Genomic DNA, 27572 nt, shown 5'->3' with positions numbered 1-27572 from the left:
ACCTGTGTTTAAACAAAGTGTGTGTGTGATAGAGGATGATACGTTTGAGTCCAAACAATACACATATTTGTTCTTTATTTAATTTGTAATCTTTTTTTCAAGAGATAATTATTGAATATGAATCCATTCTGTATTTATTCTTTTATTGATTTTGAGACTGAGCATAAGGAAAAGTTAAGCAGATCTCACTATCATGCCAGTGTGAGTTCTGCTTTTACATTCAATCAGTGATAACAATTACAGTAATAAATGTTTGCTACTTTCAGTTTGTCACTAAACCAGTTTACTGATAAAAACACACTAAACTACTAATTACTATGTATTTTAGAAACAATCACTTTGACTTTTGTCTCATAACCTTCATTGTACAAAATATGTAATTAACACATCTATATTTTGATTCACTGTTTCGTGACAAGTCTCAAACGGACAAATGATGCAATATATGGAATTACAATTTATCAAAAACTCAAAACGGTTATAAGATTGAGAATTGTTCAAAATACAAAATGTTTAAATCAAATAATTTCTGAAAGACAATGACACTTGAGTGTTTTGTTGACAAATATTCAACTAATTATAAATGTGAAAACCCCAAAACGCCTCTCAGCAAGTAAAATTATTACACATCTTCTGATATAGAAAAGAAATGAATATTACCTTAAAAGTTGAAATGTAAGCCAAATATGAACTTAAGTGTTGCTCCGCCAACCACAATCCACAAACTCAAGATTGGCACCTGCTTCCTCTATTTAATAACCTGATAAGGCTTCAAAATAACAACTAAGGATTGGAGACTGAATCAGAGTTATTAAAGTTTTCTGGCTTATTGTGCAAATTGAGTGCTACATTGATCACCTTGCTGAGGTTGGTTGGGAAGAGGTCAGGGTGGATAGTGGTGTACAAAGTGCTGAGCTTGATACTGGAGGACAGAAGTTTATATCCAGAGTCCTAATTAAGGTTAACTTTGTTTTTATATAAAACCAGACCACAATCTTTCCCTAATCTTTACCAAGTGCTGATTAAATATTTCCATTAACAAGTTTAATAAAGCTGTAGTTGCTACAAGTGTATATGGTATTGCAAGATCAGATATTTTGGCAGAAATCAAGTTAAATATGTTCTCAGCGAAACATTTTATTATGAAATTCAAGTTTCAAAGTTGTGTAACTTGTTTCTCTTCACAGGAAGACTCTTCCTCCTCCAATGAACACAGAGATACTGATGAGTCCAGTGACAACATCAATGACTCCACCCTAAACCCAAGTGCAAACCCAGGATAAAGAGGTTCAGTGAATGTGGTGTTGAAGGTGTGGAGGTGGATCAGTGTGTCAGAGGAGACTCTGTAGAAGGACAGAGTGCCAGCGGGACAGTCCACATACACTGCTACTCTACCAGAGGAGGAAGAGGAGAAGGAGGAGGAGGAAAAAGGCAGGACTGTCTTTCTGTTATTGTGCAAGACAGCGTAACTTTCATCAGAGCAGTTCAGACTCCAGGACTGATTATTACTTCCAAACCTGATGTCATCACTGTTTCCTTTCCTACTGATTCCTCTGTAACTCACAGCTACATCAACATCTACTCTCCACTCCACCTCCCAATAACAGCGACCAGTCAGAGCATCTCGACACAGCAGCTGATAGCAGCGGTTAAATCTGTCTGGATGATCAGGGTATGACTGTTTTTTCTCTCCCATCAGTGTCACCTTCCTGTTGTTTTCAGACAGTTTGAGCTTTTTGTGTACGGTGTTTGTGTCCAGTGTGAGTTCACAGGCATCTGACAGAGAGAACAAGAAACAAAGGCAGCAGTTTATAATCTTACTTATTACTTATTGATTATTACTAGAGCAGTGCCTGTTCACGGCGTGCCTGGTCCCGGACGTGCAGCAGGGACGTGAAGAAGAGTTTGGTTGTAAGGTTGGTATATCTCTCCTATTGCTTGGCTTGTGATATTGCTTATTACACTGCTGTCAGGGGGCGTGACCACTCGTTAAGTGTGGCCGCTCGGAACGCTTGCCCCTTCGCAGCGCGCCGAATGCTTGACTTCCGGATGTGCTGCAGGGAAGCGGAGAAGAATGTTGTTGTATTGTTGGTATATCCAGCAGCAAAAGTGAATTGAATTAAATAAAGCCTGCTGAGTACAAGTACACAAACCGCTGTGTGCTTTTGTATTCAAAGTTTATTGATATTGAACGACACGTTCAATATCAATTGCAATAAATCCAATTGCAATAAATTCCAAATTGCAATAAATTCAAAAAAGCACTCAATGGCACAGCTAAAAACACCCGCCAAGTGTGAAGTAGATCGGATGAATGGTTCTCGAGATATGTGAAGGACACACAGACAGACAGACAGACAGATAGATAGGCCTTGTTTGATAGTTAGATATTGGTTTTGGTTTTATACATTGTGTAACAAGATTAATTCATATTTGAAGGAAAATTGTAAAGAATGTGTAAACCTTGAATTGTTTGCGTGATGCTGTAATCAAACTGAATTTACACTTACATTTCCTCAGACCAGGTTTTAACCTCTGCCGTCCACCATGGTCCACCCTGCAGGAAGAAACACAGTCAGACCTGCACATTCTCTTGAGTTAGGTAAACAGAAACATTTAATAACCTTCCCTCTGAGTGAATTTGTATTCAATGTGAGTCCTTCTAATGTTTTATTGTGTCTTTGTCTCCTTCACTTATGTCTGTGAGGAATAAGATAATGTGATATGCTGTCCAAAAGATAACATTTATTATAATTGCTTTTCAATGAGCGGTGATTGAATCAAATAACTAAAGATGTACAGGTAAGATGGTGGTGTGATCGTGTTGGTGTAGTCAGTTTATTTTTAGGTCACCAGCAGATGAAAAGATACATCAATTATACTGATCTTTCTGGTCTGGACCTGAGAGTGTCCAGTCCAGTAGACAGCAACTTCTCTCCAGCGTCTCCAAGATGATTGTATCTCAGGTCCAGCTCTCTAAGATGGGAGGGGTTGGAGCTCAGAGCTGAGGCCAGAGAAGAACAGCCTTCACCTGTGATCAGACAACCTGACAGACTGGAATAAAGAAAAGGTTGGTACAGCCACATTTTAGGTTAGCGTGTAGACAGGAATCTTCACTAATATAATGAAAAGGATTCAGATACAAAGCTCTTTAACAAACTGATTCCTTACCTGAGAGCTTCCAATCTACAGTGTGGACTCTCCAGTTTTGCAGATAGCAGCTTCACCCCTGAATCCTGCAGATTGTTGTTACTCACGTCCAGCTTTCTCAGACTAGAGGACTGGGAGCTGAGAACTGAGGACAGATCTTTACAGCTTCGCCATGACAATTCACATACACCGAGCCTTTAAAAAAATTTAAATATTAGAAACAATTGATTTTATTATTTAATATGATACATGTCTTTGATTGCGAGGCCCAAGACAAACAGTTAACCCATATAATGCCCAGTGCAAAAATGCTAATAAACCTAAAGTAATTTAAGCTGAGCACAACTATTTGCTGCTTATCTTTGGTTCAAAATAGAGGTGAATTAAAAAAGATTTAATTTTAAATTGAGCATTACTCTTGCAAATTGACTCTGACAAACCAGTGCTACACTCTGAATTTACAGATAGCTTAAGCCGGACCTGAGAGTTTTCAGTGTACAGTGTGGACTCTGCAGTCCAGCAGAGAGAAGCTTCACTCCTGAATCCTGCAGGTCATTGTTACTCAGGTCCAGCTCTCTCAGACTAGAGAACTCGGAGCTGAGAACTGAGGACAGAGCTCCACAGCTTCTCTCTGAGAGGTTACACCCAGTCAGCCTGAAAAAGAATCAATAGTTTAAAAAAATGAATGCTGTTCCACTAGTTAATCTCAGGTTTGGCATAAAGGCACAGACACATTCACATTCACACCTACCTGCATTGTACCATCTCCAACTAACTTGACCTGTCTTTGGACTGTGGGAGGAAAGTTACTCCTTTTTTTTCCTTCATAAACCACTAACACTGGTCAATTTCCACTCGTTACATGCATACATTCTTTTCAAAATAAACATCCTTCTTCACAGGAAACAAATTAGTTAGGCTAGGGAACGTCAGAATTTGGACACGATGGAAATGATGTGGCCGGATGGAAGACATCCTATTGTTCCGATGCGCCCAAATAAGGACTTTGGGGCAAAATATGTATACAATTACCAAATCCTATACATTACATTACATTATATTACAGTCATTTAGCAGACGCTTTTATCCAAAGCGACTTACAATTCAGTATCTATACACCGTAGGCACAGACCCTCTGATTGAAAGGCGGCCCTGCTCTCCACTTAGCCACGGTCACCCCTATAGAGGGCGGTATTGACTAATTTTACATGCCGAAAGGCCGAATGGGTGCTATTGTGGTTTTTAAGTACGACTTTCATGGGAAACCTAAGAAAAGGTTGGATTAAGTGCCGAATGGGTGCTATTGTGGTTTTTAAGTACGACTTTCATTGGAAATCTAGAAAATGGGTGGGTTATGCATTCTGGCTATAACTTTCATTGGAAAACGTGGAAATGTGTCAGTTATCACCGTACGGTGCCTAGTTCGACCGTGGACATGTCAGTTGATGTACCAAATGCTTCCAAAAAGGCCAAATTAAAAATGGAACGGGGTCAACTCTCCCAAATGTGCCACTGCTTTTTAGATCTGATTTCCCATGTAATTGATTTTCCATCAAAAATAGTGGTCAACAGACGACAGTCTTTATGAATCACTTGGTTGTAGCTCAATAGCAAGTTCCTGGAGAAAGATCGCTTTCACAAGGGTGTGCAGACTTGCTGCTTAATGGGCTTATTCAAGTAATTTCATGCCATTTACTAGCCGTTTCAGCCATGTTCTGACAAGCTATGGCCATTTGAAGGAGGGGAGACTATTTTCCTACATGACCGGCCCATACAAATTTACTCAAAACGTCCGTTTTGAGGATATTAGGGAACGGGCCTTTTTTGAAAGGTTAATCCAGATTCAGTACTTGGGTAATATAAAAACACATTAAATTGACATATGGTGGACACAAGGGGACGCTCTTCAAGGTTCAAGTAGTTTCAAGTCATGTTAGAAGAAGATAGCTTTCCAGAGGGTCTGCAGACTTGCTGAAAAAGGTGCCCATTCAAGTCCTCAAATTAAATGTTTCATGCCATTTCCAAGCATTTTCAACCATGTCCTGAGAAGTTATGATTGTTTGAAAGAAAGACTTTTGGGGTATTGTTTTCCATTCAATTTATCCGATAAAAACTACCATTCAAATGTAGTTCAACTGTCCCTCCTCCCGCGCAGGCATGCTACGTGCTAGAGAGTGCCATCCAACATGAATGTTCCCTATTTGGGCGTGGCTACAACATATTCAAAAAACAGGGCTCCGACACATTTAGAATAAAAAGTTGCTCCAATCTGACCAACTTCTTGACATAGTGTCAGACTTATCCATCTTGACAGCATGCTGTTCTCTGAGTTTGACACAAGCTATTTTTTTTCTAGAATATTTAGAGGGATTTTGGTCATGTGATTTTATTGTAGGGCCCGGACAACAAGTCTGTCGAAAATCTGGGGTCTCTTGGACCAATATTTGAGAGAATATGTCAATTTTTTCATAGCTCAAAAAAATCCCAAATATAAGGGAATATGGCTCCAATTAAGCCCTTTGGGCCTGTTTTTGGGGACCTTAACTTGCAGCAACGAGCACCAAGTTACAGGTATTTAATGTTCACAAGCCCCTCTTTGAATATGAAAAGGTTCCATATCATTACTTTGCTTTAAAGTACAAATATTAAGAGAAAAGAATAGTAAAAACTGGCCTGCTGGCATTTGGGAGTTTTGGGGTAGGACTATTGGCCTAAATGACTGGCCCATCCAAAATGTAGTAGAAACGGCCATTTTTGGAGTTATAAGGGAACTAATCGTTATAACTCAAAAATGGCCATTTTTCCAACATTTGCATGGGCTGACCATGTAGGTCAATAATCCCAACCCCAATGGCCCTTTCGTAGTCGGAATGTCCGTTTTTGGACTTATAAGAGATAGTCATAAGGGAACTCCAAAAATGGCCATTTCTCCTACGTTTGTATGGGCCGGTCATGTAGGCCAATAGTCCTATCCCCAAAGCCTCCCAGTTTAAAGGGTTTTGTAGATATTTAGACCGAAAAGGGAACATTTTACTAAATTAATTTTCCTTAGATTTTCTCACCATTTAACCTATGGGAAAATACAGAATTACAGTCCAAATATCAGCTTCTTAGCCCAAAGGACAGTGGAGATATTGTTTGGGGGGAATGGGAACAAAAGGGCCATTCAAGTTAGGACTATTGGTCTACATGTCCGGCCCATGAAAATGTAGTCGAAAAGGCCATGTTTTGAGTTACTTTAGGACTATCCCTTACAACTCCAAAAATGGCTAATTCGCCTACATTTGTATTGGCCAGTCATGTAGGCCAATAATCCCAAACCAAATGGCCTTTTCGTAGTCGAAATGGCTGTTTTTCAAGTTCCTTTAGGACAGGGGTGCCCAATATGTCGATCGGAGGTAGTGCGGGTAGATCGCATGCATTAAAAAAAAAATTAGTTGTCCTCATGGCATTTGCCACTTGATTGACGTACAAGGCAGCCAGTCTGAGATCACATCTTTTCTAACACACAGGTCACCATGTATGCGCAATCAACCGCACAACTCCGGCGAGCTAATTAGTTAGCCTCCCAATTTATTTCTATTACAGAAGCTAAAGCTGCAGCTCCATGATTTGGGGAACTTCCAAAACCTTGCGTCAGAGCTGGAGACGCAACGGAAGCCGTGTGCGCAACTTGACAGTGCGCGGTACACAGAGCAGATTGACAAGTGTCTGCCAGAGTTTGACAAACGCTTTCAAGACTTTGCTTTACTCGAGCCAGTCGCTACATTTATGTGCTGCACATTTCGGGAAGATATTGAGGTTGATTCAAGAATTACAATGCTGTTTCACCTGAACTTGTCTGGAGTGGAGGATTTTGACACTACTGGCTGACATTCAACTGAAGTCTAGGCTTCATGGACAGTTTTGTAACTTACTCACAGAGGAAAAGTACCCAAACATGAGGAAATGTGCTACCTTCTTGACTGCATTATTCGGCTCTACTTATTTATCTGAGTCAGCTTTTTCCCACATAATGAATAGTACAGATAGTACAGTCCAAATGTCAGCCTCTCAACCCAAAGGGTTTTGGAGATATTAGAGGCCAAAAAAGGCAAAATGCCATACATTTATAGACAGAATTTCCCATTTGCCTTCACACCATTGAATCTATTGGTAAAGAGATAATTACAGTCCAAATTCCAGCTTCCTAGCCCAAAGGACAGTGGAGATATTGTTTGGGAGGAATGGGAACAAATGGGCCATATTGGTTGGGATTATTGGACTAAGTTGTCAGCCTATACAAATGTAGGAGAAATGGCCGTTTTTGAGTTATAAGGATTAGTTCTCTTATAACTCCAAAAACTGCCATTCCTACTACATTTGTATAGGCCAGTCATGTAGGCCAATAATCCCATGCAATATGGCCTAATTGTGCCCATTCGTCCTCAGCGGGTCGGGAACAACTAACAACTAAAATGCTACTTTGCCTGAGTTTTCAAATAATTTCCATTTCTCCAATCCTTTCCATTTTCATACCAGTGAATCTATCTTTTAAGATGATAGTCCAGTCTAACTTTCAGCTTCTTAGCCCAAAGGGTTGTGGAATCTTTCAGGTCAAACTTCAGCTTTTCTCCAACTCAGTGTCATTTCTCCTACATTTGTATGGGCTGACCATGTAGTCCAATAATCCCAACCCAAATGGCCCTTTTATTCTCATTACTCCCCAAATCATAGCACCCAGTACCAAAATTACTAAAATGTCATTGGGCAAATGGCCCTTTCGTTCTCATTACTCCCCAAATAATCATAGCACACAGTACCAAAAAGTTACTAAAATTAATTAGCAACTTTTATTAGCAATGCTCAAGGCAAGGATGCTGAAACTCTAGTGGAAGCATATCTGGCAACAGTACACTCAGTGTTGTGGAGATTTTAGAGGCCCAAACAAGGAAAAATGTGTGGCCCGACGATCCCGACCCAAAATGTCCCAATTTCTCCCAAAACATCCATTCCGTACAATTAAGCGTTGGTCCGAGATATCTACGTTTCAAAGCGGGATATTAAACGTTTGAGGAGATATCGCAGTTTAATATATCGATCCGGCATCCCGCACGGCCGCCCCTGAATTTGCCCAATTCGTCCCATTTCCCCCCAAAAAGGCCCTTTTTCTCCCATTTGGCCCCCCAAAAGTCCCAATTATGCCCATTTCGCCCCACCAAATGGCACAAGTGTGCCCATTTGTCCTTGGTGAAATTATGACAATTTGGATACATCTTTTCTTGGATTCCGAATTGGCCCTGCGAGTCCGCCCCCGAATGGCACTTCTGTTCCCGAGAGTCCCAGCTCACTTGCCCCCTTGTGGACAAAGTTGGTAAACTGCCGATTGGACAATCTGTTCCGAAACTTTGAAATTTTGTAACCGGGCAACCGTGGGTCCGAACAGAGCAGCGTTTGCCCATGTTAGACTAGGGCCAGATGTTGTCTGAACCCGCGCCCTCCCAATTTTTAGCGGCGCGCCAAAGGTCCGCTAGGGGGGCCTGAAAAAGGGTTGTTCTGCGCCTTACACTTAGTTCATTTGTAGTCCGTATGTCCAAGCGGTCCCTAGGGGCGGTTTGGGCAACAAAAGTTCTTAGTTAGGTTAAAGAAAAAGATTGTCATTTGGGTTAAAATAATTAGGGAAGTGCCTACACTGAAGTACATATGCAAGTTTGAAACTTATAGTTTCACATTGGGAATGAACAGCGGTCTCCTGTAGTAAAGATTGCCGTTTGTTGGACCCATCCATCACTTCTCCTGCCTTATGTATGATTCTACACAGGTAGTCTATGGGCATATCTATGGGTTATATTTGTTGTCTTTTTCATCCTTCACAGTAGATATAGTTTGTATGCAATGAACAGCGCATGAGCAAAAATGCTTCCGTACACGCTACGGCGCCAAGCGCAAGTACAATCAAAGCTTAAGTCATCTTTGTAGCAAGTAACCAGATCCTGACCTTAGAGTTTCCAGTGTAGTGCGATGCCTCTCCAGTCCAACAGAGAGCAGCTTCACTCCTGAATTCTGCAGGTTGTTGTTACTGAGGACCAGCTCTCTCAGCTTAGAGTACTGGGAGCTGAGGACTGAGGACAGAGCTTCACAGCTTCTCTCTGAGAGGTGACAGTCACTCAGCCTAGAGAAGGATTCAGTAATGAACAAAAGTTTAAAAAAAGCACCTACACACAATGTACTGTTCCCAACTAACCTAACATATGTGACTTTGGACTGTGGGGGGAAACCAGGGCACCCAAGGAGAACATGAAAACTCCACAATGTAAGGCCCAAGAGGGCCTGCAGATTCAAACCCTGAACCTTCTGGCTGTGAGGTGAAAGTGCTTATCATTGTATAGCAATGCAAAAGTCTCGCCCATTGAGATCAGTTTTAAGATTTAGACTCTTGGTCATCTTTGTAGTAAATAACCTGATTCTGACCTGAGAGTTTCCAGTGTACAGTGTTGACTCTCCAGTCCAGCAGAGAGAAGCTTCACTCCTGAGTCCTCCAGGTTGTTGTTACTCAGGTCCAGCTCTCTCAGACGAGAGGACTTGGAGCTGAGGACTGAGGACAGAACTTCACAGCTTCTCTGTGAGAGGTGACAGCCTCTCAGCCTAGGGGATGAACAGGGATTAATACAAACAAAAATGTTTAATCAAAGTAAAATATGAAACATTTTTAGTTATGTTAATATTAGGGCTGGGCAAGTTAACGCATTAATATTGCGTTACTTAATTACTTAACACTGACAATTATTTGATTGTGTGTTAACGCAGTTTTTTTATTATTAAGCGGACATTTTTAACACAAGAACCAGGCAGCGAGCGGTGAACAGCTGTTTGTGTGTGTGTGTGTGTGTGTGTGCGTGTGTTTGTGTGGCGTTTCTTCATGCTGCTGCTGCCGCTCCCCTGGTCCGGAACCCCCGTTCTCTCCGTCACCGTCGGTCCCTCCTGTCTCACACGCGTGTGCGATGGTCTCGTTACAGGATCAAATGTGACAATATCATACATATTGTCGTGTTTTTAAATAAACATTTAAGCACGTGAGAACAAACTGCTCCTGCAACTCTTTAATAGCATAACTTCACATGCAGGTACAGACTCCCTCCACGTTCCATGCTTCACCTACATTCCCCTGGGTCCTTAGTCCCACCATGTACAGCTTCTTATCACCCTCTATGTACCAACGTACATTTATAACAAATACCACACATATAGTTTTTAAAGTTTTTTGTTTGGATTATGTATAATAATATACAAGGTGTATATTTCAAATTGTATCCATTACACACATGAAAATAAAGTTGTGAACACCGGATGAATATCTATTATCAGAATCATTATAACTATTTTAACTGCTACTGTATAAAGGGAATACTGCTGTTTGTTCATACAGCAGTACTTTTAAAATAAGTGTGCAATACACTACTTTTTAATTCATTATTGAATTTTGCGCATAACAATGCGATTAATCGCAAAAAAATCATGCGATTAATCGCGATTAAAAATTGTAATCGTTGCCCAGCACTAGTTTATATATCTGTAGTGTATCCACCTACAGAGCTTTGATGGAGGCTTTGACCACTGGCAGCAGCCTCAGAAGAGCCTTCTCTGAAGCAGAGTATTTCTTCAGGTCAAACACGTCCAGATCTTTTTCTGATGACAGTAAGATGAAGCCCAGAGCTGACCACTGAGCAGGAGACAGTTTATCTGTGGAGAGACATCCTGAACTCAGGGACTGTTGAATCTCCTCCACTAGAGAACCATCATTCAGTTCATTCAGACAGTGGAACAGATTGATGCTTTTCTCTGGAGACACATTCTCACTGATCTTCTTCTTGATGTACTGGACTGTATGATTGGTCTGTGAGCTACTTCCTGTCTGTGTCAGCAGATCTCGTAGGAGTTTCTGATTGGTCTCCAGTGAAAGACCCAGGAGGAAGCGGAGGAACAAGTCCAGATGTCCATTTAGACTCCGTAAGGCCTTGTCCACAGCACTCTGGTAGAGATGTTTTGGTTTAGATTTGTCTCTAAAGACTTTAGACAACCGGGAGGTTGTTTGTTCCTCTGACAGCAGATTGACACCAGAGTTAATGAAGGTCAGATGGACATGAAGAGCAGCCATAAACTCCTGAACACTCAGATGGACGAAGCAGAATACCTTGTCCTGGTACAGTCCACTCTCCTCTTTAAAGACCTCTGTAAACACTCCTGAGTACACTGAGGCTGCTCTGATATCGATGCCACACTCTGTCAGGTCGGAGTCATAGAAGATCAGGTTGCCTTTCTGCAGCTGATGAAAAGCCAGTTTTCCCAGAGACTCAGTCATCTTCTTGCTCTCTGAACTCCAGTGTTGATCTGTCTCAGCTCCTCCATCATACTTGACTTTCTTCTGTTTGGACTGGACCACCAGGAAGTGGATGTACATCTCAGTCAGGGTCTTGGGCATCTGTCCTCCCTTTCTGGTCTTTAACACCTTCTCCAGAACTGTAGCAGTGATCCAGCAGAAGACTGGGATGTGGCACATGATGTGGAGGCTTCGTGAGGTCTTGATGTGGGAGATGATCCTGCTGGCCTGCTCCTCATCTTTGAATCTCTTCCTGAAGTACTCATCCTTCTGTGGGTCAGTGAACCCTCTGACCTCTGTCACCATGCCAATACACTCAGAAGGGATCTGATTGGCTGCTGCAGGTCGTGTGGTTATCCAGAGGCGAGCAGAGGGAAGCAGTTCCCCTCTGATGAGGTTTGTCAGCAGCACATCCACTGAGGTGGACTCTGTAACATCAGTCAGGATCTCAGTGTTTTGGAAGTCCAGAGTAAGTCGACACTCATCCAGGCCATCAAAGATGAACAGAACCTGGAACTCTTCAAACCTGCAGATTCCTGCTTCTTTGGTTTCCCTAAAGAATCGATGAACAAGTTCCACCAAGCTGAACTCTTTCTTTTTCAGCCCATTCAGCTCTCTGAAAGTGAATGGAAATGTGAACTGTATGTCCTGGTTGGCTTTGTCTTCAGCCCAGTCCAGAGTGAACTTCTGTGTTAAGACTGTTTTCCCAATGCCAGCCACTCCCTTTGTCATCACTGTTCTGATTGGTTCCTCTCTTCCAGGTGAGGCTTCAAAGATGTCTTCTTGTCTGATGGTTGTTTCTGGTCTGTCTGGTTTCCTGGATGCTGTTTCAATTTGTCTGACCTCATGTTCATCATCGACCTCTGCAGTCCCTCCCTCTGTGATGTAGAGCTCTGTGTAGATCTTATTCAGAAGGATTGTGTTTCCTGCTTTATCAATTCCCTCAAACACACTCTGGAACTTCTTTTGAAAGTTGGATTTGAGTTTTCGCTGGCACTCAGAAAGAATCTCTGCATGAATAAAACAAAGATAAAAGTGTACACATTTCTGTATTAACTAAGGCTCTGAATAGGTTAAAGATTGTAAAATCACTTAGTATCATTTAACATCAACTGACATGTTGTGCTTCATGTGTCCATGAATTCTGTGGTCTCCAAATAACCAGAAGGTTTATTACTTAATTACAGAGGGAATTAATAACATCCAAGCAGTATCTTAGAGTCACACCAGTGTGCTCATTTTAAACATTAGAGGCAACAAAAACAGGATTGTCTGCATTTGTTTTGTTGCTTTTTCTGAAATTTTGTGTTGTGGAGGATGTGTGTTTGGTAGCTTCTCCTGAAAGCCAAGGTGCAACTCGCTTTTTTACGTTTAAAGTCTTTGTGAGATGTAAGTTTGATCTTTTTGTTCGTACCATGACTTACCTTTGGGTTCTGATGGGTTCTGATTTGGTTCTTTTGATAATTTCTCCACTAGATCGTTCCTACAAATCTTCACTAAAACTATTCGGGTCACTTTAATAGTGTTTATGCTGTAGTTCTTAACCATCTGATCCACTGTGTCCATCCGGTCTGCATTCTCCAGTCGACACTTTAGGACTGGTGGGAAGCCTTCTAGGAGCTCCTTCTGCTGCAGGTACCACTTGAATTTTTTGAACTCCTTGGCTCCTAAATCCTCCAAAGTTCGAAAGAGGTCCTCTTTAGATGTCGCCATCTTTCCTACCTGGCAAGATACAAAACATTGTTTTTATGATTCTACAATTCTAACATTTTAAAATCATGTGATGAAAGAATAATAATCATGCTGTACATATTTACTGACAATCAGCCACTTGAAGGAGAGTATGAATGAGATTGCTTATATTGCTCACCTGCTGAACTCACTTCAGGTTAGTTTACAGACACGTTCCACCTTCATGTGTGGAGGAAACACTGGAGAGAAGAAGCTGCTCATGTCTTCCTGTTAGTCTCTTTGTCCATTTGATCTGAAGATAACCGTTACATCCTTATCACTTCAGAGTCCAAGTCTAAAATAAAACCAATGTGATGTCAGAGCCAGCCCCCATGCTGAACACAGCCTAACCCAAGCCCTTTTTTTTCCCTTTCTGAGTTGTCGGTTAGCCATAACTACATTGAGGCCAACCGAAAGTCCTTCTCCATAATCTCCCCAAATTGCTCCCACACCCGGATTTTTGTTTTGGTGACCGCTCTAGCCGCAGCTTTTTTGGCCAATGTGCACCTGTCTGCTGTTTCTGAGGCCCCTTGGGCCAGCTAAGCACGAAAGACCTCCTTTTTTAGCTTGACTGCCTCTGTCACCGCTGGATCTTAGGTTGCCGCCCCGATGATATTCTGACACAAACTCCAAGCAGCCGCTTCTGTAATGGGGGGCTTGAACATGGCCCACTCTGATTCCATGTCCCGACCTTCCCAGAGATGCAAGAAACCTTCTGGAGATGGGAGTTGAAGACCTGACTACACGCTTGGGTTTACCAGGTCTGTCGGGCAGCCTCCCCTATCATCTGATCAAACTCACCACCCGGTGGTGATCAGTTGACAGCTCTGCTACTCTCTTCACCTGAGTATCCAAGTCATACGGCCGCAGATGTGATAATATGACGACAAAGTGGATCATCGATCTTTGGCCTTGTGTGTTCTGGTACCAAGTACACTTATGAACCGCCCTATGCTCAAACATGGTGTTTTAATGGTTTATCCATTGTTTCCCACGTGAGCGTTGAAATCCCTCAGCAGAATTATAGAGTCCCCAGTGTGCGCTCTTCCAGGATGCCAACTAGAGACTACTAGAAGGTCGGGTACACCAAGATGCTGCTTGGTGAATAAGCATCAGTGGTTCTATAAAGGTCAGTTCAAGTTCACACAAACAGACTAATTTCGATTTAAGTACTCAAGATAATTGAGTGTGCATCCTATTCTTAAGCAGCCCAAGAGCAGCAATCCACTTTAGAAGATGTGGAACACCGTGATTGCCTGATTGCCTCTGGCTAAAACTGGACCTTTCATAAATTCAGAGCGCTGTTGTACCATTCAGTTATTCAGAGCACCTCACTTGGAGTGGCAGAGCATACTCTGGGCACTCTTTCTGATGCTGTGTTCACACTACAAGTGATAAAAGCAACAAAACGGCCAAGCGTGGCCAGCTACATTGTTGGCGAGTCGCTGTTGAAGTGTTTCTCAATCGCTTATTGCCGTAGTTATATGGTTAAATATCAGTGGGAAGACGGAACAAAACAGAGAGAAACTACAACATATTACAAACAAAAGTTTAGATCAGACGTTCTTCAGTTTGTTGCTTCATGTCACTTAATAATGCTGTGTGGCTCGTAGTGTGAATGCAGCAGTTCATTTTTTTGGACTGCGACTTTTGTTCAAAATTTAACTAGTTTATTTTAATCTGTGTGAACTGAACTTTGAGCAAGCTCTTGTGATGTGTGAAATTGCTTAACACTGTCAATAACTTACAGAGTTATCAGCCAGAGAAGAGACAGTGCAGGTTCGGAGAGAAGGGTCACTCTTGGAGTCTGCAATAGTGTTTACTCTGTCTGATTTCCAACAAAATCTATTTTTATTTTTAATCCACGTAATCATAAATGAGGAAGTATAAAGACTGCAAAAACCCACACTGGGCGGGTTTAGTCAAGCAAACAGGAGACCGTTGTGAAGTCAACATTGGATTATTTGTCACATAACTTCCGTACTTCAGTAAGAGCAGTGTAGTAATGTTTACCCAAACAACGATCTTTTCCGAAACATAACTAAGTAGTTTTGTTGTCTAAACCTGAGTAGTTTCCAGTTAAGACGGAAGTTCATTTTTAAAAGACTGTATTCATTTAACAAGTGGAAATTGACACCTGTTGCAGGAGTTTAGTAGGAAAACACATGAAAAATGAGGAGTAACTTTTAGTAAGATATCATACGAACCGTTGTTATGAGGATGTGATGGTTCTCTCTGCAGAATCTGCTGCTTGGATTCATTGAGAGCTCCCTCAAACAGCAAAGCTTTTGTCCACCAAATCAAACTATATCACCATACACTGTAAATCATTGGTGTTGAAGTCCATTGAGTCTCGTTGTTGGTCAGAAATGATCGTTTATCAGCAATTTCAAACTGTTGGAAAATAAAATGAGGACAATAAAACTGCATCATCAGAGCTTTATGGTCAAACGGATAAGAATTCATACTGTTAATGTTTAACTTAAAGTGCTCAAGGTTCATCATTCCAAAGACCAGCTGCTCTGTTGTCAAATGTTATTATATTTATTGAGAAATACTGAGAGTTCAAACTGTATCGGAAGATCCACACCTTTAAAAACCTCCTGCTGAGAGTTACATGTTTATTCTCTCCAGTGGCGGCTGGTAGAAAATGTTCTAGGTAGGGCTGTGCCACATCCAATTAATTTTAGCAAATATCCCAGTATGATTTAATGCAAATAAATTAAGGTATCAAACACGCATTACCACTTTGCAGGTAAATATTTAACATTTATTCCAACACGAAGAAAAGCAGTAAATAACACTTTGACAAACACGTCAGGACATCTTATTTTTGTCACCCTCACAGGCAATTCAGTATAATATAATAATATATATATATCATATAATAATATATATTATTATATGATATATATATTATTATATCAGTATTCAGTATAATATAAAACACACACTCACATACATATATATATATATTTATATATATATATATATTTATATTTATATATATATATATATATATATATATAATATAATCAAACATGTTTATTTATTGAGACCTTGTTTGATGGGGAAACCAATAGGGAGGTAAAGATCAGGAGAAGTACACATGAAGTGCAATTAGGAATAATGGTGTTAAATTAGGCTATGATGAGTTTTCACTGTTAATTTACCAGTCTCAATTAAATTTGAATGCCTCCATGACCAAGTTAAGCAAATGAGACTGAGGACAACTATGTACAAGAAAAGATGTTCACTTTGCCTAATATGGCTAGCTTGACAGAGTTATCCATGTGTATATATATATACAGTATATAACAGTATTTATTTATAACTGTATATCCATTTCTCAGACAGGTGCTTCATATCTGTTGGAGAAAAATAACTTTTAGAATGATCATGGCGGAAACACCAAGACTCAGAGACAGACCTCTGAGCAGCCTTGATACATGACTTGTATGTATTTCAACTCTGTCTCCTTCTTGCAAGAATAAATGTTCTGTGATTATTACTTTTACATCGGCTTCGAGTGAATTTCTCTAACATAACTTGGTCCTTCGAGCCGGATCTCAATACCTCCACTTCTCTTCAGCTTCTGAACCTGAAACTGTGCACAGGGGAGTTTAGGACTCCTGACAAAGACCTCCGCCCTATTCTCACACAAGAATTCTGCTGTAGAGGAGACGGAGTGACGAGATCCTTTTTGTGAACCGAGCCAGTAGAAGAATCATTACAGGTAAAAAAAATAGCATTCTTAAGACTTACAATCTTAAAAGAAGTAGTTTGAGCTATTGAATTGAATAATTGGATCTTTAAGATTTACAAAATTAAATCTAAAAAGCTAAATTGGGAGTGATGTACACCTGGGATTGAAAATCCAAAAAACTATCAAGGGGCGTGATGAACACCTGGGATTAACAATCCAAAAAGCTATCAATAGGAGTGATGTACACCTATGATCAAAAAGCTATCAAATGGGAGTGATGTACACCTGAGACTAACAATCTAAAAAGCTATCAATGGGTTTGATAAACACCTGAAATTCTGGGAATTTAAAAGTTTATTAGGTTTCGTAAGCCTTGGTTTCTGGGAAGCCTAAACTCAATTAGTGAACAAAAGAAGAGATTTTATTTTGCAAACTATCGGTAACTATTTGTACTAATAACAAAAAGAGCTTCATCTTCTTTTTAGATCAAAATAGTAAATAATAAAACTAAGTAAAAGATGGGTTCAAAAACGAGCAAAAGCAATAAAGATGAGACTTTAAAGGGAGAAATAAAGTACATGAAGATGAAAAAATTTACGAACACGGGATGTCAACTGTTGATTGACAAGATAGAAAAACAGTGAAAGGGAAATGCAGGGAAAGAAAAGAAGGTTTAACCGAAGCAAAAATGTGGTTAAAGGAGGTGCAAGAGCTCAAAAAGGGAGTAGAGAAAAATAGACTGAAACGACTACAGGACAATGACAAAAACTGTGAAAATAATGTGACTAATTCTCCTGATTTGTGTGAATAGTGTGAGGAAGGCGGCCTCCTCTGTATGTCCGCCCACCCTCTGTCTCCCCTCCAGACATTCCAGCCCGTGGAGATTCAAACTTCACGGGCCCAGCAGCCTGATCCTCCGGAAACCTCTCTCCACTCTCTCCCTCCTGCACTGTCCTGGAGGTGCTCAGACAAAACGCAGAAACAACAGCAACTGAGCTTGTGACGGGACTGACAAGGGTCATGCGAGACTTTTGGCGGACCGCTCTACAAGCCAGCATCCACCAGATCAGGCACAGAATACGGTGAGCAACACCCACCAGTATTATATATGTTCAATATGCAGCAACAGTGTTGCAGCGTAACCATCAAAAGTAAAAAAGGGAAACAAAATTATGCTATTTGAATATGATGATTTGATGAAATATCTGAACCTGTTTGTTCTAATGTGTATTTCCGAGATAATCAAAGACGTGGAGGCTTCCGCGGACGGAGCAGAGGATAAAGAGAGAGAGGAGGAGAGGCAGGAGGATTCGACAGGCGGAGTGGATGTCTGTGGCAGGAAAAAAGGAGCGAGGAGTGGGACATCGGAGGAGGGGGACGTCATTCATCAGACAGATCAGGTCATGTAAAAGCACGCACACACACTGATACACAGACACAGACTAAAAGTGAACAATAAAGATAGAAATATTAGAATTAGATCAAATAAAAATTGTGTTTGATGCAGGAAGAAAAAAAACATTTGTGATTTGATGATAGAAGGGTGTGAAGTGGTATTTTTGTGTGATTCCGGAGCATGCAAATCTGTTATCTTAACCTCAGAAGAAAAAAAACAACAATTAATGAAACGATCATAAGATCCAAAAACGGGCTGACAGACAAAACAGAAATTTGTGCGATCAACGAAAAACTATCCAGTTAACCTGTTAGAAAGAGAATGAAAGTGGTTTGAATAAACGATTGACTGTTGTATCTCACCAAATTATTACTACAGTTTTAATCTGTACAAAAATTACACAGGAGTTAAAGAAAAAGTTGATAAATTAGCTCCTCAGACTGTACAAAAACAATAAATTGAAGACATGCATTGTGCCATGTACTACAGACACTCCAGGGCCAGATAAGAATATGCAGAGACATTCTTTAACAGAACAGCGGCTAGGATAAGATTAACAGGAGTGGCGTGATCACTGCAGCCAGAAGAGAGAAAACTCTTCATGACTGTGATACATTTAGCTAATGCATTTTTCTCAATACTAGTGCATAAAAATTGTCAATTCTGGTTTGCTTTTCAATTCAAAGGGGAAAAGTACACTTATAATAGAAGGGTATTGTGAAAATCCTACCATCTTTTCTCAAATGATGGCAGCTAACAGAGCTAAATTCGAGCCAACTGGGGGAAGTCAAATCTTACTTTATGTTGATGACATTTTGATATGCTCTAAGACACAACAACAATGCAAAGAGGATACTCTTGCGTTGCTAAAGTTCCTCTGTGAACAAGGTCATAAAGTAAGCAAAAACAAATTCCAGCTCTGGAAGGAAAAAGTAAAATATTTGGGTTATGTTTTATCTAAGGATGGCCAATCACTAGATGACAAAAGAAAAGAAGCCATTCTCAAAGCACCAACCTCAAACAAAAAGACATATGATGTCATTTAAAGGAATGACTAATTTCTGTAAAAAATTGGGTTCCTAATTACGCTGAATTAACTGAACCTTTATCAAAATTGACTGATGATAAATCTATGGCAGCACATGACATATTGTGCAGGACACCTGAAGCAGATGGAGCTTTAATGGTATTTACCTTTAACACTTAAAGTACCACATGCAGTTGCAGTTCTAATTCTGCAAAACAAAATAACTTATATGTCACCTGCAAGACACCTTTCATGTATGACTGTGTTGCTGAAACTGAGAGTCGAGTATTATTGATTTAACAGACACTCCATTTGAAAATGCAGATATGACTATGTTTGTTGATGATTCATGTAAAAGAATTTGGATGGTACAAATGTAACAGGATATGCAGTAGTGACAAATAATAGTGTTCAAATCTGAACCTTTACCATCACATTCTTCAGCACAAGCTGCTGAACTAAACGCTCTAACAGAAGCATGCAAACTAGGACAAGGACAAGGTCGTCACCATCTATACAGATAGTAACTATGCATACTCATGCGTACATGTGTTCTCTCAACAGTAAAAATAAAATAAAATAGAGCGATGGTGACATCAACTAACCTTATGACCAAACTTTCTTTTGAAGTACAACATTTAGATCATGAAATCTTAAAAGACATGCAAACAAATGCTCCACAGCAAGAAAAAACTTTTTGGATAAAACAAAACTGCAAAATAGACAACAATGGGTTCTGGGAATGGCCTGAGGGCAAATTAATATTACCTAAGACCTTATATAGATATACGGCTCTATTTGAGCCAATGGGCGAGACCATGGCTCAAAAGGGAGGATGGTATCTATGATAAGCAGGGTCGTAACAGCGTATGACTTTACAAACTACTAAAAAAACATTTTCTAGCATGTACTGTATGTGCGAAACATAATCCGCAGGGGCAGCAAAGACCAGCTAGAGGTGAATTACCAGAACTAGAATATTCAATTATATTCAATTTCAACACATTTGCATGGATTTCATTGAATTAAACCAATGTGAAGGGAAGAAATATTGTTTGACAATAATTGATAAATGGATCGAGATATTTCCAACCAAAACACTAGATGCTATAATAGTAGCAAGAGCTCTGACTAAAAGTTTTGACCACGTTTTGGAATACCAGAAATGAAATATTGTGAAAATAGTACACATTTTGTAAATAAGGTGATAAAACATTTGACTGAAGTATTTGGAATAAACATTAAATTAATAATCTTATCACCCACAGTCAGCAGGGTTGATTGAAAGAACAAATGGTACAATTAAATCAGAATATGTGAAAAATGTAAAAAGAAAAAAATTCCAACCAATTGTCCACATAAAATAGACCTCACTGATAACTCTTAATTGCAGGCACCTGTTCCCTTTGGGTGAGTCTGGAGTAACAGGGGGGTGAAAGTCTCTAAGGCCGCTTGTCTGACCAGTGAAGATACTAACACGCTCAGAGGGGGTTAGTGGTGTCTGTAAGAAGCACAAGGGCTCAGTGATAGACATAACATCGCGGGAACTGGTAAACAATGATGTAGACAGCCAGGGCTGTGAGAGATAAGGGGAACTATGTTTTGCTTTACTTTTAGCAACTCTAATAATAATTAGTTCAATATTACGGTGGGAAGTTTAGGCAGATAAAATTGACAATTAATAAAACAGAATTCAACCACACTAACATTAAACGCTGGGAACAATTCCGTTCCACCTGACACCAGAAAATGATCCAACAGGTTTCAAATGTGCCTTACAAATTGTTTTCTCCTCCTCAAACCGCCTAGTAGCAACGATTGAGTCACTCTGTTTCCAACTGTTAAAACAAAATACCACCCTGTTTCAAACCTTGAAATGGTGCAAATTTATGTAAAACATCACACAGACAACTGATGGATATGGACGATGCCCAGGGCTGACACCTAATGGTTCTGTGGAGGTAAGAGACATCGGTCTGAGCAGTGGAGTGGAACGTGTGCGTTGGCACCGTGTTGAGGCCATTCTATGCATTGCCTATGGATGACGCCTCCCTGCGTAACCTCCTAGAGACAGATCACGACCATAAAAGGTCAGCGCCAACTGGCAGTTTCAGTCAGTCTGTGTACATAGATAACATTGGGGTCCCTAGGGGAAATCAAATACTGCAGGGTTTGAATCAGTACTATTTTGGTGGGCAACAATACGGTAGAGGGGTCAAGACGTGTTGCTGGTGAAGAACAGGAGGGGTCTACAAAATGTTTGGTTCATCGTGATTGTATTTTCATACCATGTTGAGAGGGCTAATACAGTGATGAATTGATGTTGAAATGAATAAACAGAGTCTGTGTACTTACAGATTTCCAACCAAGGTGATGAGGGGCTGGGAAGCGACAGTACACAGCATATTTGTGAAGACATTCCTTTGTCTTTAAAATTTTACGCTTAGGATAATCCGTATGACATTAAAATACGTGTGTGTTTGATTATATATTTTGTTTTTATGCATTCATTTATTACTAGTTTGATTGGACATTCATTCATTTATTTTTATTTTTGATCTAATAGTTATACTTTGTATAAACAGGAGGGAAATGTTGGAGAAAAATAACTTTTAGAATGATCAGTTCTTATTGTTTAACATACAAGGCTCCGTGAAGTCTGTGACTACTGTGTGAAATCTCTGCACACTTGTTATCCTCAGATGTTCCTCATTTAGCAGTCACTGTGACCTTCTGTAAGGGACGATTGTATATCTTACTAAACGTCAAGATGACGTTTGCTTGTGCGGAAGAGGCAAGTTCAAGACATGCCACGCAGCTTTATGCAAATGATTCTGTGCAAACGCACTTGTGTGTTATCCGAAGTATAAATATCAGAGACTCAGAGACAGACCTCTGAGCAGCCTTGATACATGACTTGTATGTGTTTCAACTCTGTCTCCTTCTTGCAAGAATAAATGTCCTGTGATTATTACTTTTACATCGGCTTCGAGTGAATTTCTCTAACAATATCCCTCACTCCCGTATTTGTCCGTGCTGGATCTGTCCCCGTTGTTTTAAAAAGCAAGCATGGAAAGCAAATCCATGTGACTGCATCCAGCTAGTCAAACCTTTCTGGTGTACCAGCTACTAGAGAAGCTTTGCATGTACTGCTTCCCTTTCCCACTAGTCTGCTGTCTGATTGTGAGGTCAGGTTGATCTGGGATCAGCTCTTTCACCTGCAGTTTCTTCGCCAAAGTTCTCCTCTCAAACGAGTCTTGGAAGAGTAGTGCTCGCGCTCTTCATTGCCTGTAGAGGCTAGTCCTGACGAGGACGCACAGTTTGGGGCGATACAAATTTTGCCCTAAACTGAATGTATTTGAGGACGCTGTTGGCTAAATTGTATGTCATACTTTCATATCTTTAATCAGCAATTGGCTAAACTGCTTCACAGACCCGCTTCCTGTGGGCAATTTTTCCAGCGCTGCTGAGACATGCAGACAGGCGGAGAGGATGTGCAGGAAAAGCATATATTTTGCGCAGATATCATATTTTACACATATTACTGGATGCATTCTATATTTCAAAAACACAAATATTGACAAGTTGTATAATTTATTATTGATAATTTTATTATATGTATATTTTTTGTGGCTCTTGCGCCCTCTATTGGCCAGCCGCCACTGATTATCTCTGGTTGGTTTCCTGGTTGAAGCTGCTGATTAATTTCAGCCTCACTCATTGTCTTCAGGCAGATTATTTCCATCTTTAGAGGATAACGTATCATGTTTCTGTCAGTGAGTGTTTGAATGTGAACAGAGGCAGTATTAATGTTGCTCTGTCGATCATTGAATCAGGACTGTACAGCCTTAACAGTGTATATTTCCAGCCTTTCTTTGCAAGATTTAAAGATGATAACCATGTTTCACATTAGTGTGCTTTGCTTTATGTAGATCAGGTAATATTACGTTAACTAATATGATCAATAATATCAATACGTAGTTTACAGGATACATATAAATCTTTGTAGCTATGAGAGATAAGAGATTGGACCTTACACCACCCTTACACCACCCTCACGTTGTTCTGCACCAAAACAGTAAATATAAATTAAATGGTCTGAATTATATATTATTATAGTATAAATTCAATCTCAGCATTGGTGACGTAATTCTGTGGTGCATTTGAGGTGGTGCTTTGTGGAGGTGCATAGGGCAGAATATTAGATGTAGTACTGTACAACCAAATCCAATACAACAACATCACAAACCTTAAAAGTGACAATAGAATTGACTCTTCCTAAGTACCGCCCCTTTTCGCTCTGTGCTCCAATAACAGTTGAGCAAGCCTGGAACCTGGTTTATATATATATATATATATATATATATATATATATATATATCTAAGTTAACATTTACTCTGTAGGTCACATTAAATCAGTCTTCATGGACACATTACATCATATACAGTCATTTTAAGATAGCTAATGTTAGCCAAACGATAGCTTTAAGTATCTAAATCAAAAGCAGTTAGCCTAATGTCAGATCACCAATGTCAGCCAAGTTTGCTTCCTCCTTATTCCTCCAGATTGGTTGGTTGCTGACCTATATTTAAGATGACATGAATCCCAAGAAAAGATCAAAGCTAACGTTCCTTTGTTTGTAGGCTCTCTTAAAGGCTACATGCCGCCTCAAAGTAACGTTGGATAAACACAACATCTAACAAATGTTACCTGATTAAAGTAATCATCGTGAATATATACTTTAAAAGCATACTTTTTTTTTGTCCAGCTAAAGGAAACCAACAAACCAAGCAAGATACTTAACCCCAAAATTTCTCCTGTAGTTGTGCCTACGGTGTAGAATGTTAGAAACTGAATTGTAAGTCGCTTTGGATAAAAGCTCTGCTAAATGACTGTAATGTAATGTAATTACAGTATGTATTTTACAGGAAGACTTCTCAGTAAAAATTTATAAAATATTGATGTTTCTTTAGAAATATTGTCAGATTTCTCATATGTGAGACTTGTATTTGTTTTAAGTTAATAATTATGATAATAATGCATTTTATTTGTAACACACTTTTCATTCAGGGAATCTCAGTGCCACAGAGTCAGTACATAGTAAAACCATAGTTAAAACGTAGTTAAAACAAACTATAATAAAAAAGTAGTAAACATAAGCATAATAGAAAACAGTAAATGAACAGAAACACTAAATAAATAGCTGACAGTGATTTAACACAAGGTCAGAAACGCCTTCCTGAATAAAAAGGTTTTTAGGCCAGTCTTAAAAGAGTCCAGTGTCTGTGTTGCCCTTAGGTGGTCAGGGAGACTGTTCCATAGTCGTGGCGCTGCCAAGCCAAAGGCCCGATCGCCCATGGTCTGGAGCTTGGTGTTGGGGACCCGGAGGCGCGAGCTGATTGAAGATCTGAGGGTGCGGGTGGAGATTTAGGAAGTAATTAGTTCTTGTAGGTAGGGAGGTGCATGTCCATTCATGCATTTATGTGAGTAGTAGGACTTTGTAGTCAATGAGACAGGGAGCCAGTGTAGTGAGTGTAGAATGGGTGTTATGTGCTCATATTTCCGCAGGATTCCCCGTTTCTGCCTCCGCTGGGCCACAGAGATTCCCCGTTTCTGCCTCCGCTGGGTCGCAGTTCACTCCGGCTCCCCGTGTCCTGACGGCGGTCCGGCCGACTTCGGCTCCCCGTGTCCTGACGGCGGTCCGGCCGACTCCGGCTCACCGTGTCCTGATGGCGGTCCGGCTGACTCCGGATCGAGCTGGCGCCTCTGAGCCGCAGTGACCTCCAGTTCCTGCCGCCTCCAAGCCGCAGCGACCTCCGGTTCCTGCCGCTGCTGGGCCAGCATCCTGTCCCCGGACCCCGCCGCCTCCGAGTTGCAGCTATCCCCAGACCCCGTCGCCGCCTCTGAGCCGCAGCTACCCCCGGACCCCGCCGTCACCGCCTCTGAGCCGCAGCTACCCCCAGACCCCGCCGTCGCTGCCTCTGAGCTGCAGCTACTCCTGGACCCTCCTTCGAGGCGCGGCTACCCCCGGACCCTCCTCCGAGCCGCAGCTACCCCCGGACCCCGCCGTCGCCGCCTCTGAGCTGCAGCTACTCCTGGACCCTCCTTCGAGGCGCGGCTACCCCCTGACCCCGCCGCAGCCACTCCCGGACCCTCCTCCGAGGCGCGGCTAAACCCGGACCCCGCCACAGCTACCCCCTGTGCCTGCTGACAAACTGGCAGGGCACCCCCCTTTTGGGACACGGTGCCTGGAACTGTGTTTTATGGGGCAGCGTTTCAGCTGTGACTTTGTTACTGCCAAAATTGCCATTCCCCTGCTTGGCGCGGATTTCCTATGCGCTTATGGACTATTGGTGGACGTCAAGGGCCGCCGCTTGATAAATGCTGTGACTTTTTGTTTGTATCCATGTACACTAAGTGGAGCTGACTCTACCAGGTTGACTAGCATGCTTGCAGGGGCTGACGTGTTTCTTCGTCTGCTGGCCGAGTTCCCGGACCTCACACAGCCCACCTTCTCGTCCTCCACGGTCAAACATGGGGTGAACATCACATCTCTACCACCGGTACATGACCGGGCCCGGCGCCTAGATCCGGCAAAGCTCACTATCGCCAAGACCGAGTTTGAAAACATGGAGCTCCTGGGCATCATTCGCCGCTCCAACCTGGCCGCTCCAACCTGGCCGCTCCAACCAAGGTTCTGCACAACTTCTGGCTGTTTATTTCCATCCAAACACATACTTCCTGCCTTCTACCCTTTAACCCCTCTTGTCACCAGGGTTACGCCCCTTCTCTTAAAGAGCCCCTGTGAATTTGGTCCTTTAGTCCCCTACATGTGTCTTCCCAGAATTCACCTAAACTAGAGATTAGTCAAAAAAAACCTTAATGTCTCGGGGCCCGAATCAACCGACCAGCCTGACTCCGTGTCTCTGGAGCAGGAGGCAGGACCACCGTCAAAGGCAACCTCCAGGTCTTGTCGTGGTATGGTGGGAGGGTACGAAGCCGCCCCCTGCCGTGGGGGTTCGGCTAACCTTACCGGTTGGTCCAGGTCCAGGTGTGCTGGCTTAAGACAGTCAACCGACACATGTTCCAGCCTGCCGCCCATGTCGACCTTGGGTCTGTGACTTTGGGGATGAACTCTCCCGGGACCCGCAGCGGCTGTCCATACACCAACTCGGCAGATGACGCTTGCAGATTGTCCTTGGGGGCTGTCCTAAGCCCCAACATGACCCACGGAAGCCTGTCCACCCAACCGCTGTCTTTGAGGCTGGCCCGGAGAGCAGCTTTCGTAGATTGGTGGAACTGCTCGCATAAACCGTGTGTGTGTGTGTGTGTGTGTGTGTGTGTGTGTGTGTGTGTGTAACGATTACAATTTTTAATTGCATGATTTTTCTGCGATAATCTAATTTTATCACGCAAAATTCAATAATGAATTCAAAAGTAGTGTGTTGCGCACTTTTATTTTAAAAATACTGCTATATGAACAAAAGTGCAATAACATTTGGTTTGCAAACACTTTAAACAAATAAGGTGCTTTTTAACAGCAGTATTCCCTTTACACAGTAGCAGTTAAAATACAGCTTGATAGATAATGATTCTGATAATAGATATTCAGCCGGTGTTCACAACTTTATTTTCATGTGTGTAAAAGATGCACTTTGAAAACTGCAAACCTATCTACGTCATGTTTTTTTCTTTTCTTTTTATGTTTGTTAAATTTTCAGTAGCAATAATAATATGCTTATTATAATTATTCCAAACAAAAAACTTAAAAACTCTAAAAAAATAATTTAAATGAATCATTTCTTTTTTGGTATTTTGGTCAGACACATATAATGCTGATTACCGTGTAATATGTGTGGTATTTGTTATAAATGTACATAGAGGGTGAGGATAAGCTGTACTGGAGGGATTTAGGACCCAGGGGAATGTAGGTGAAGGAAACAGGAAGAGACGGAAGAGGCGCCACACATAACACAACTGTTCCCTGCTCGCTAATTAATGCGTTAATGGGATAATAACGCATTAACTTGCCCAGCCCTAATATATATATACCAGTACTAGTCAAAAGTTTGGACACACCTTCTCATTCAATGTTTTTGCTTTATTTGTCTTTATTTATTTCAGTCATATTAAATATACTCAGAAACATTAAGTGTTAACGATGGAACAAAAAAAATCATGACATCAGAGGATATTTATTTATCA

General features: G+C 41.1%; 1 protein-coding gene across 1 annotated transcript; it reads right to left on the bottom strand.

Annotated features, from left to right (window-relative positions):
• Nucleotides 1-58: 58 nt before the first annotated feature.
• LOC137871010 (NACHT, LRR and PYD domains-containing protein 3-like) lies at nucleotides 59-15850 on the bottom strand. The gene is made up of 11 exons (XM_068708549.1): nucleotides 15445-15850; nucleotides 13377-13532; nucleotides 12931-13228; nucleotides 10719-12516; nucleotides 9601-9774; nucleotides 9128-9301; nucleotides 3631-3804; nucleotides 3172-3345; nucleotides 2902-3054; nucleotides 2511-2557; nucleotides 59-1776 (listed from the first exon to the last, which is right to left on the bottom strand). The coding sequence occupies exons 3-11, from the start codon at nucleotides 13217-13219 to the stop codon at nucleotides 1157-1159; spliced, it is 3603 nt and encodes a 1200-aa protein (XP_068564650.1). The 5' UTR covers nucleotides 13220-13228; nucleotides 13377-13532; nucleotides 15445-15850; the 3' UTR covers nucleotides 59-1156.
• Between the last annotated feature and the right edge of the window lie 11722 nt (nucleotides 15851-27572).

Source organism: Cebidichthys violaceus, unplaced genomic scaffold (assembly GCF_023349555.1).
Source record: "Cebidichthys violaceus isolate CVI_PGR_0920_01 unplaced genomic scaffold, fCebVio1.0.p SCAF_14, whole genome shotgun sequence".
Taxonomy (NCBI): Eukaryota; Metazoa; Chordata; class Actinopteri; order Perciformes; family Stichaeidae; genus Cebidichthys; species Cebidichthys violaceus.
The sequence above is the reverse complement of the archived record's forward strand: the minus strand, read 5'-3'. Positions and strand labels throughout refer to the sequence as shown.